General features: G+C 33.6%; 2 protein-coding genes across 2 annotated transcripts in view; one reads left to right on the forward strand and one right to left on the reverse strand.

The window, feature by feature from the left end:
- Window positions 1-12,620, reverse strand: part of LOC120630455 (WAS/WASL-interacting protein family member 3-like) — a 78,204-nt gene that overhangs the window by 17,341 nt on the left and 48,243 nt on the right. The window lies entirely within an intron of this gene.
- LOC120630457 lies at window positions 2,088-2,749 on the forward strand. The gene has a single exon (XM_039899694.1). The coding sequence runs from the start codon at window positions 2,088-2,090 to the stop codon at window positions 2,520-2,522; it is 435 nt and encodes a 144-aa protein (XP_039755628.1). The 3' UTR covers window positions 2,523-2,749.

A 12,620-nucleotide genomic window follows, 5' to 3' on the forward strand; every position in this document is an offset into this window, starting at 1 on the left:
TGCATAATGAGTAGGTATTTACTTATGCAAAAACAGAAGTCAAAGTATCAGCTTAACATTGAATTAAAAATACTAACTTTTTCATTTACTTTATTAGTATCTACTAATAATGTAAATGCAAAAGAAGTAACATTAGTTCGTTGCTTTATCGCTATCTTATGCCCATGCAGTAAGAGATTAACAGATCATATTTTTCTTTATATGATAAATGGTGAATCACTAAAAATAGAGACTTCCACAGTTTTTCTGGGCGTGACCTTGGATAATAAGCTACAGTGGGGTGCCCATATAGATTCACTAGCGGGTAAACTAAGCTCGGCTGCCTACGCAGTCAGAAAAATTAGACAGATTACTGACGTTGAAATAGCTAGGCTAGTTTATTTTGCGTACTTTCATAGTGTTATGTCCTATGGAATCTTGTTATGGGGTAAAGCAGCTGATATCGAAACTATATTTATATTGCAGAAAAGAGCTGTACGGTCAATATATAAACTTAAATCACGCGAATCCCTCCGTGAGAAGTTTAAAGAAATAGGCATACTTACTGTAGCTTCACAATATATTTATAACAATATAGTATTTGTAAGACAACATATTAGTCTTTATAAACAAAAAGTGGACATAAACAGTCGACTTACAAGAAATGGTCATAAATTAGTGTCATCTGCATATCGTCTGCGTAAGGTACAGGGATAATTTGTGGGATTGAGTATACGCTTTTATAATATGATTCCTAAGGTGATTTTGGACCTGCCAATGCACAAGTTTAAAGAATTTGTTAAAACACATTTATTACAGCGAGGTTACTATACAATTGATGATTTTTTTAATGACAAGGTTGCTTGGAAGCATCCGGCTCCGCTTTCAGCTCTCACAAGATAGAAAAATGAATGTTAAAATGCAAAATGTAAATTGTTGATGTTGGAAAAGAGCAACTGCTTTCTTGCCGGCTTCTTCTCGGTAGAATCTGCCTTCCGAACCGGTGGTAGAATCCCTACAAACAGACAGACTTGACGTTTCAAAAGTGCTTATATTAGGCCTACTTGAAATAAATGAATTTTGAATATTGAATTTTTTGAATTTTTAAAAACGATGATTTTTAAAAATTTTTAAGAATGAAGCCAAATATTAAAAAAAAAAAACATTTTTTGCGGGTCATACACAACTGACTTCTAATATAGGTATATAAGATGATAGAAGATAGACATCGTAATGTAAAAAGAAGAAATCACAAATTTGTTCTTTGTTGCAACATAGATCATAGATCCTAGTTAAAGCGATCTAGAAACTACATCGGCCAACATCTCATAAGAATGATATGCGCATTTTAAGTTAAATAAGGTTTGGCAGACCTACCAAATAGTTGAAAGTCTCCACTTTATATAATAAACACTAAATACCTGTATGAAATTTATTTAAATAGTCATTTTATGTTTAATAACAAAAAATATTCCACAAATGGAATATGAGGAGTTCTTAAAAGATAGAAAAGCAAATTTTACTGACGCGTTTACCTGCAATTTTATACCAGTAAGTAGTCCCGACATATTTGCCAGGACAATGCCATTACGTACGAATTACGAGATAAGAGTATACAAAACAATTGTATAAAGTAACATAAAATCGTGCATGTCAACGGGCCAAAACATTTTAAAACATAAAGCAGGCTTATAACAAATACAGCTAAAATGTTTGAAATTTAAACGCTTACAACTATTATCATAATTCATAATTTATGAGTCCTAATTCTCCACATTAGACGCAAAGTGCGATATAATCTACGCCAACCGCACCCGGGTGATGGTCACCTTGTATGTGCAGCAAGAAATAAGTGGAACAAGGTTCATGAGCGTTCATAAACTGACGTATAATATGATACATTTTGCTGGTGAGAAGAAACAAATACGACCGTAATGTAAGCGGTAACCCAGACCGTGCCGCCCCCACGGTCACGCCACGCGCTCTTAGCTGCATCTCCGATCAATTACCCTACCAAGTTCAAGACCGTCTCGCGTATAAAGAACACAAAAAATATCAACGTAAATTAGGAACGAATGGTGCCGATCGCTCGCATACTTATATAAATAATGTTGTGGGCGCGCGCGGCTCAAACACCCGACACACACCGAAACATGTACGCGTATCTCGCGCTCGCTATTGTGCTTGCAGCGTCTGCACTAACGGCTCCAACGCCTCGCGACCGTTTCGGATATGAAAGAGAAATAGACACCAGATACAACCAGGTCCCAAAACTGTTGGACTATGTGCTTAATGAGGAATACATAAATGCACAGAAGAACAGAGCCAAACTTGTTACAAAATTGCGGCCGGAAGAAGCTGTGGTCGCTGACAATGTGATTTTGGAATCTAATGTAGTGAAGATCGTAAAACCTGCGAAGAAATTAGACAGTGGTGAACTTGTGCGACAGAGACGCGGCTACAATTTGGAAAATGTGATAGTTCCCGCTAGATACCCTTATCTTCCAGTAGTGCGGTACAACCGTTTCCGCCGGTGGGGCTAGTGGCTTCGCAGGTTGCCGTACTATCAAATGTCAAGGTTGCATTGAAGCTAATCAACAGCGGGACATGCCTATAGCGCATCAGAACGCGTAAGCTGTCGCAAACAGGCTTTATTGCATTAGGTATTATTATGAAGTGGCTGTGATCGAATGCTAAAGTCCTTTTTGCGATGTTTAAGGCTTCGTATGAAATAGTTAAGAGTAATCAAAGTGAAAAGACAATTATCATTATTGTTAGTGAGTTTTAGAAACGTAAGATGTAAATTATCAATATAAATTAGTACTTATTATAAAATGTGTGTGTTGTTCATTTTACTTCTTTAAAAATGGCTATTAAAAACGTTCGGAGAAACTGTTTAAGTAGTACGGTCTAGCCCAATATTTCGTTGGGTGTCCAACAAAAGCTTTGTTTCGTAAATAATCCAAGCGGAGAAGTACATAAATCAGGAAATACTTAAACTTTGAAATACTTTTACTTTTCGCTTTTTATTAAAAATACCAGGCCTATTATTTTATTAATTTCTTTATTGTTTTAAACAACTTTCCATCCTTTGGGTAAACTATTGAGAAAATTTGGTTTTTAGTTCAAATTTCTCCAAATAATAATAGACGAACAGAATTCTTAAATTATGTGCGCAAATTTTGTTCGCTCTTCTTGTGACCTATTCTAACGTATAATCTGTCGTCTTTCAAAGCTTTTTTCTCCGTCAAGGACTCCCGCATAACAATAAATCCAAACCATAATCGGGGCAATCGTATTTCGTGAAAAGAAATCGAGTTAGCCGGAACCGGCAAATTATTTATCTCACAGCACATCAATTTTAAGTGAACTGATTTCACTTGCAATTGGCAGAATGTTTTTTTCTGAGTAAGGACATCACTTACTCTATAACACTGATGCCATCGTTTACACTACGGTAAAGCAACACCATGTTTAGACCTGCCAATTAACTTAGTTAGTATAATTGGCACAACTGACTGCGTAAATTGGAATCTTTGAACGATTTAGAGGTCATAATATTTATTTGATATTTTCTAGGATTATTCAACATCCAACCCTTTTCGTAATGGGGCGTCATGGTTGTATACATTTAGTTAAGGACTTTTAAGACTTTATTATTCAGACCAGGAACTCCCTTCTTAATATATTTCTGTATCTTATCCTTCCTATCCATCCATTTTATTTGTTTATAAAATATATATAATATTGATTTAGATCTATGAGAAATAAAAAGATATTATATAATTATAGATCTCATCTGACAACCTTCAGGCTAAAATGAAAATGTTGTTGTAGATGCAATTACAAACAATAAATAATTGTATTTATTGTACTTAATCTGGAACCGAAATAAAGAAATCGATTTGTTAAGATTCAATCTTCGGAAAAAAATAATTTTGAAACCTCAGAATAATAATGGAAAACGTTTCGGTCACCAAGATGATTTACTTAGTTCAAAAACATTTCATAATTTTGTCAGTTGGTTTGCACTTATATTGTTCAGCAAGCAATAACAGCTGACTGATTTTAAATATTCATATTTATTGCTAATTTACAACTTATTATATATACAACACAATTGAATGCATTGCGTGCATAGACTGGTACTTATCGGTTATTGCAGTAGGTAATTAAATGAATGATGTCGAAATTGGAACAATGAATTACAGTTCACGTTCTTAAATACAGTGCCGATATTGGTGTCAAATCATAAATATTAGTCTAAGTGATGATTATTACAGAGATCTCTTAAAAAATCTATCTTGCGTTTTGCAGAAAAAGTAACTGACTTAGCCGAAATCACGAAATTCTCAAAGGCCTTTCACGTAAAAGGCTTTTAACTTAACGTCTAAATGGACCTTTTATCTTTTTTACTCGTTGTCAATAAAAATTGTTACTTATTTCAGTGTATTACTTAATTTTATTGAAAATAATTCTAAATGGTTTTTATTTTACTAAGATTTTTTTTTACGCTTTAAAGTGCTGTATTTTTCAAAAGTCATGATAAACTCGGGTTCGTACTAAACTTTATGGGTTATCTTTAGGTACAACCTAAATTATAATACTGAATGTTTAAGTCACAGTAACTCTTTTTTCTTGAAGTTCGTCTAAAAAATCGCAAGCACACATTATATCATACAATGTTTGATTTAACGGGTATGAATACCATCCATACACATTAGATGAAATGATTATTTGTTTGTCGATTTAGGATCACATCATCATCATCATCATATCAACCCATTACCGGCCCACTACAGGGCACGGGTCCCCTCTCACAACGAGAAGGGGTTAAGGCCGTCGACGCTGGAACATTATGGAGTACTCTCAGGCATGCTAGATTCCACACTATATTTTCCTTCACCATTGAAGCAAGTGATATTTTAATTGCTTAAATCACATAATAATCATTAAATAATAAGACTGCTGACGTATTAAGAATAGTTGAAACCACCAGTTTCCAGGTTCCAGAAACAGTGTTGTTGACACTATTACTGTTAATAAGTATAAATATGAAACCCAATTTCGAGATCTTAATATAGAGAGCTTTAAGTAATCCAAGGTTGGAATGTAAAGTTTAAAAGAAAACATCGTTATTGAAATCATTAGTAAACACAACTATAATATTACATAGGTTGAGAACAGGTTATGGAAAAAAGATGAACATCTTCGGGATAAAAATATCGTAAGCAAGCTCGAATATTAGCGGAGCACTCATCAAAATTTATAACGTAGGCGGACATAACAAAAAGTGTTTACGTCTCTTTTTTATCGAATATCTTTACAATGAACAAAGCTAAGGAATAAAGCTGTTAAAAATATTAATCATATACATAATACAGTTACATAATACCAAAACCCTGTTGTAGTGTTTTATAATATAACATTCTTTAATACAAATAAAAGTGAAGCCTCAAAAGCTGGTTTTCATTTATGATGATAGTGGAAGCGTTGATTTTATATTTTTCTTATCTTATTTTGGGATAAACCATAAAAGGCCAGCGCAATCCCGCGGGACCCCCGGGGTTATTGTATTACTGTATGATCACAGCAAGATTAAAACATAAGCACATTTGGACACCGCAGCCCAGTGTATTATTTGTATAACAAAACATCGATAAGAATACCTAAAAAAATATAAGTTTGGTGTAACTTTGACTACGATTTACTTTGTATTGAGTACAAAGTAAATCATGAATAGACTATATAAGTCTAACGCTGGGAAAAAAGCCCCTCGTACTGGGAGGGTTTGCTCTTAACAACTGAGCTGGGTGGAATGTGTTAAACCAACCCAATATGAGAGTTATTTCATTGAATACTGGACTGGCAAGTGTACAATGCCCGAAGTTAACAATTAATCGTATCCAAAATCGAAAATCATTACATTATATAGCGTACTTAACGAAAATTTAAATAAATCCTCAAGATACTAAGAAAATTAAGCTTGATTTGATATTATCCGCAAGAAGCAGTAAAATCTGTATGGTGTAATTTTTAATTTTTCAATCTTTATACTCCACACCTAACATATGTTCGGCTATGTACTCCCTACACACGTTTCGCTCCGACCGGAGCGAGATGTTGATCCTTAAGAGATGTTGACTTTACAATGAGTAATTGAACAATTGTTAACACCTATACATTCTACGGCTTTTATATCATGGAATCCCGAAAATAACGTCTGCTTTTATCCAAATCCTCGAGAGTTGTAATATATGTGCAAAGGTCCTGTTTAAATACGCCTTAATTAATAATTATTTATTCACAAAATATCTTTCAAATTAATCTTCTATTGTACATAATATCTTATAATACTAGATGTATTGTATCCAACATTAACAATGGATATCTGACTATGAACTATGACTAAACACATTTTCAAATAAGTACATATTATTATTGTCTCCTCTTTGACGCTTACTTTGTAGCATCAAAAAGATATACAACGCATAAGACTTGTAATGTAAGATTATAAATGATTATTTTAAATTTGTCATCATCTAACCAGAAATCGTACTCAGAACGTCTGTAAACGAGTTTTCGGATTAATGAACCAGGGAGTTCCTTCAAAATGTTGTACACAAATTATTTTGTTTAGTAGAAATTACTGCAAGGTTAAGAGTAATGTGACCCACGCACCTTGGGCTTTGTAAATGAGGTTTTCGCTCCCTGCCCTTCAACTTCAATTAGAGTCAAATAACAAGAATTCAGCTTAGGATAGCGACTTAAAAATACCTATCTCGATTACTAACTTAATGAAACAACTGCTTACTATCAGAGAGATCTCTGATAGTAAATAGTTAGTTTATTAAGAAGAAAGCCGAAGTCACTGCTAGAATTTTTTCAGCCAAAGTATGCAGCAATACAGGAAAAATTGAAAAAACATCATTATATACAACGTACAGTACATAGAATAAGTATAAAGCTAAATTATACAAGAGGAATAGGGAAAGTATTATACCGTGAAATTATGAGTACATAAAGGAAAATGAAGCCCTGGGCTCACAAAGTAGGAAACCGTGTTTTAGAATTATATTATTTGCTAAGGTCCAGACAAGGATTTTCAATTTACGGACAAGATATTTCAAAAGGAATTAAGAAACGTGATACGTCTGAAATAAAATAAGTACATTCAAGTACATAAACTAAGAAAAATTATTTAAGGCATAGGTATATAGATATCTCACAAAGTATTTATTAGATATCGCAGAAAGTAAGCTTTAAAGTTACACGAAATTCCAATCACTATAATATTTAACCACTGTTACGTTAGATTGCCTTCATTATGCCAGAGACTCTTATTATTATCCCTTACACTAGATTTAACTCTATCAACTTTAATGAAAAAGTGACAATGACACTGTAACTCTGGTACAGTGTATTCAATCCAGATTTTCTCGCAGTTCTAAAATGTTAGGCGCACGCAATATGATGATTAGAAAAGCAAAAATCTCTTTAGAATAACCTCAACTGGGACCTAAGGGATGGGATAAGTAACTATAATATATGTGGCTCACAAAATACTATGCAACAGTATTTTTCATGATATAAGTGGTTTTAATATTAATTTTTAATGAGTCATAACCAAGCTTTACTTTATGAAGTCTATAGTAACGCATATTTATGTCTAAGCAATAATAAAAATTGAAAGTGACCAGGCAATGAATATTAATCCATTTAAAAATACTAACCTTGCCCTATAAATCATTTAAGTTTTAGTTAGATTTACGTCAATGAATTTACGCGGCAATGGTACGCGGTTCGGTACCTTATCATCAAATAGAAGAATCTTTACGGTGAAACCGGAAGCTGAGTAGAAAAAAATAGCTGTACTAATTGTTATATGAAGTTATATGACGTGTAAACTTGTTTTCTCTACATTTATTCGGGACAATTTCCATTGTACCATACTAATTTGACTTTTTCTTGCGGAATAGAGCTAAGAAGCTAGTTTCTAATATATAAATAAAATAAGTGAGAGTCGTTGGAGGAAAAGAAATGCCACCCACGTTTTTTCTTAAAAAACACGCAAACTAATCACAGACTTTACTTAATACTCGTCGTAAACATAAAAAAAAAAAAAAAAGGGGACCGCAAAATAGTTCTATATTAAAGATTGTACCTAAATCGAGGCTTTTTCGTACACTGATATTGTGGGGAGCTTTTATGTAACGCCTAGGGATCGTTTAAAAGATATTTTTTTCGCCGCACAGTGCGCTTTAAATCTGAAGCAATGAAAGTATCTTATATCGAATGTGTTACTATGATAAAACGAATAGTTAATTTTTTTTATGGTCGCCTACAGAGACACGGTATTTTCCATTCTTATCAAAGAAGTAAGTTTAAAGTACCTTGATGTTATGAGCGTAATTCAGGCGAAATGAAACGCCTATGAATCCGTTTATAATTATCGTATATAGACCCATACCTTTAATTAGCTTCTACACAGTACTGTAGCGCATAGGGAAATCGGTTGGCGATACAGCTTTGTGACATAAGTTAATTAAATCAACAATTCTGTACCAGGAATATCGTAAATTAACAATTTCCATTTGAAGGAGTTATACGTTAATGGACACACTAGAACACTGAAGCCGACCAATATTTCATCGGAGCTGAGGGATTATTATAAAAGGCTCACTCATACAGTTAGCTTATCCATCTCAGCTAATAAGAAAGCCGTAGAGTTAGTTTGTTTATTTGAACAAGAAAATTTCTGGAACTACCAGTCGGATTTGGAAAATCTTTTTTGGATTTGATACTTCAATCCTTAATATCATATGCATATATGGGATATCTTTGGCAAGTACTAGCTTGATGCCTTGGACGTGGTGCGGTGATGCGCCGTGCAAGAAGACTCATCTATAACCTAGCCAATAAAAAAATTCTGAGTTTCGAGCATTGTCGCAAGGTTGCCTGCCTTTCAGTATTCTATATGATATATTTTGGAGAATGTAAACTATAAGATATGCAAACTAAGCTTAATTTACTATACTCCACGAAAAGCAGGAGAATCTGTACCTACGGTGTAATTTACAAATTCTTCAATCCGTATACTCCACACCAAACAGATCTTCGCCAATGTACTCTTAACGCACGTTTCTCCGACACTGGAGTATCCTCAGAAGATGTTAAAAATTATTCATTGTTAAGTCAACTATAGTTTCATAGTATATCATGGAATTCCGCAAAGTAACGCCTGTTTCAATCTATTAATATGTAAACTACATGGTTTGTGAGTATAGAGCACAAACGTATCATTTCTCCCAATCTACTTTCATGATATTAAATAGACAAGACCTTTATGATGACATGGTTCGATCTACTTATCTCGTAACGATGCCAAGTAATTCTTAGCTATCGGTTACAAAGAAATATCAATGCTATTTACAGTTACCTATACATAAAATGAGCAATTGACTTGACCCACTGACACCTACATTGTCTCGTATATACGCTCATTATGGTGTACCGTTATTCGGGCTTCAAGAAATGTTACTCATTTGTCTTATCTCCTTTTCAATGTTAAGGTACGTTCACAACCACGCAATAAATTTAGCTTAGCATTAAAATATTGCGAAACAATCATCTCTAACAATAGAATCTTAAAATCATTGTTATATTTTTGATATTATCCGTTGCAAGAATATGGATTGGCTTGGTTAATTACGAACTCACCCTTAGTTTCGCATACAGTTTTTAACCAATCAGGTTCCTATGTTCAGAACCTATTCAAGAGCAATCTTTCGCCTTTTTTTCCAGTCAGGTCACCTGTACACTATACACCAAGCTGGAAGCTGTGCCATACTGCGCTAACCAGACCAGGGTGTCAACTTTAAAACAAGTGTATGGCTATCCCCACATGTGTTTCCTACGAAATACGAAGTTCAATTAATTGTAAGCTTTCACGAGATTGCTAACAAAACTCGATTCATTCTTTCTTTTATTATCTATGTTACATCGCATCGAAGAACCACGCTAAATATAATCTAATAACAACAGTTACCTTATACTTACGCGCCAAAATATCTAGTCTTCATTATTAATATCGTAAACATAAATATTTTTGTATACAAAACCAATGCACATAGATTGATCTTCGATGTATAAATCTTTATAAACAAGTATATTTTATTCTTTAATTGAGTGCAAAGAAGCCGGATTATAAAATACAATTACGAAACTTGATTACATATATAATGATTGACTTGCAGTGATTATTATAATCTCAAAAAATATTAGTTACATGAAACTTGAGTATGTAATGACGACTATAATGTCAAACAGTAATCCTAGACAAAATTATTATGTTTTTACTGGTAAAATTAAAATGAACCTTAAAGATTCAACCAATATGTCATTGAATCTTACGACAATACAAATATAATATTTATTACCTTCACAAATTATAAGAAGGCGAATTTGGAATGTTTATTTAGCATTTAAAACATTTTTACTTATGTCCATTTCATGTTTAGAAGACTGTAGAAAACAGGTCCTTAAATATGCAGTGATTAGCGAGCAGGATTTTGCCAAGATATTATTAAAAACAACAGTTTATGCTTTACATAAAAGTAATATGTATTCGGTATCAACTGTAGTGTTAAGTTTAAGTTAGGTTTACGTAGACAACCTAGGCGCCGTGACGGTTCATATCAGACTACATAATTGACATTGATTACTGTGGGAATTTCCTTCCGTCGTCCCTGCCACTGATAATATTCATAGAAACTTAGAAAGTTTTATTGCAGCGTATTCACGCGACACTCATTTCAAGTGTTATTCTATTAAAATGTAATGTAAATAGTAGTATAATTTTGAAAGTTTCAAATATAAGAAAACGCGTGTGGAAACAAACCAGCAAAATATTCAAAGTCTTATATGCTTAAAATTTGGGTAAATAGCTCAATAACGATTAATATAAATCTGCGTGAAAAGCATTCGTTTGTTTACGTTAGCTTTTCAATATCGAGAGAACAAAGTATTATAGTTGTTGTTTGGCTTTCTATAAGGCACCCGCGTAATCTGCATGTATTACCCATCCTGTACTCTACTCTTTTTCCTCCTTGGACACCACCCTACCTTCAAATTTAAAGGTCCGTGCACATCTTAAGGCTCTCAGCGATCCACCAGAGATAATATTTCAAGAATGGTAAAATGTAACTCTCGCAGTTCTTCGGAGTCCTCTACTGTAAAAGGCAACGCTGTAGAATGCACTCCCTGGTGACACTCGACGTTCTAAGCTCCTGGCGATTTTTAAGTCGTTTAAAAAGGCACTATTTGTCACTATAAATATATTAATACTGTAATACACATATAGTATTTACATATTTATAGTATGTGTATTTTCAGTTTATATATAAATACCCAATAGAAGCAGGCCTCATAGAAGGCTGGATCGATTTGAATGAATTTTTGGTATGCGTTTGTTTGGCACCCTGGATGGTTTAGATTCACAAATCAGCCAGACAGATGGCGCTGGGGTCAGCTAGTATATTTATAAATATTATTACATTTATTATTTTATTTCATTATCTATGTAATTTATGTATAGAATTGCGATTTTCCGTCACTCATTGCCTTATTCCATTACTTAAGGTAGCCTGAAAGAGATCACTGATAAGACCGCCTTTTAAAAATAATTATATTAAAGTAAGTGTTCCTGTGTGTGTTTCCTATATTATGCAAGAAAGTTGCTTAAATTAAAAAAATAAAATGATTGACTCGGTTCATTCCTACAACTAAAATGCACTTGCAAGGGTAGGGTACGTCGTTGTAATGAAAATTTTTTGTAGTGTGCGGAGTATACACTACAAAAATTTTTAGGAATATTTAGATTACTAAATAAAATGACTTGTTTTCCTGATATCTACTATTAAATATTTTTATTTTAAAAAAATACAAAACTTAGTTTTCCAACAGCTCGAGTTTTGCTCGCTAAACAATTACCTCCAGTGGACTGACGTGATGGGCGTAACAAAGAAATTATTCGGGAAATTGTAATCAGATAACAAAGATGGCGGGCGTTGTTTGTCGGTTTAAAATATACAAACGGGCAAATAAATGTATCCGGATAAAGCTCAGTAAGAAATGCGCAACAAAACTGTGCAAATAAAAACCGATCCCTGTTTGTTTACCACAAAAGGTTAAAGGCCTTATCTCATAAGTTCTTCACACAGCCTTTACAAAATCCTTAGACTTGTCTGATGGCTGAGATAAAAATGCGTTATTACCAATTCTACGCAATTTTATGTCCATTAAGACCCTAGCACAAATCACGCCCCACGAATCTGAATTCACACGACTTCAAATCAAAGCGTAGTATTTTTTTATGGCAAGACGCTCGTCATATACCGACACTACGTCGCATCGAATGTTTATAATATGTTTCCTTCCATATAGGCCCCACATTTTATTAATATTAGCATTGCTTGCGGATTCGCCAGCGTTTGCTTTGCCCCTAATTTTTTTTTGATTTGTGTTATGAGTTATCTACATACCAATGTTAGAAAGGTTGCCGCGTATAAGAAAGGCAGTTAAACCAAGTCACTTTCGCATCCATCCTTATTTGTTTTCTATTTTTTGTAACATACGTTCAG

Source organism: Pararge aegeria, chromosome 16 (genome assembly GCF_905163445.1).
Source record: "Pararge aegeria chromosome 16, ilParAegt1.1, whole genome shotgun sequence".
Classification (NCBI taxonomy): Eukaryota; Metazoa; Arthropoda; class Insecta; order Lepidoptera; family Nymphalidae; genus Pararge; species Pararge aegeria.

Coding starts and splice junctions, on each gene's coding strand:
- LOC120630457 (XM_039899694.1), top strand. CDS start 2,088: ATGTTGTGGGCGCGCGCGGCTCAAACACCCGACACACACCGAAACATG.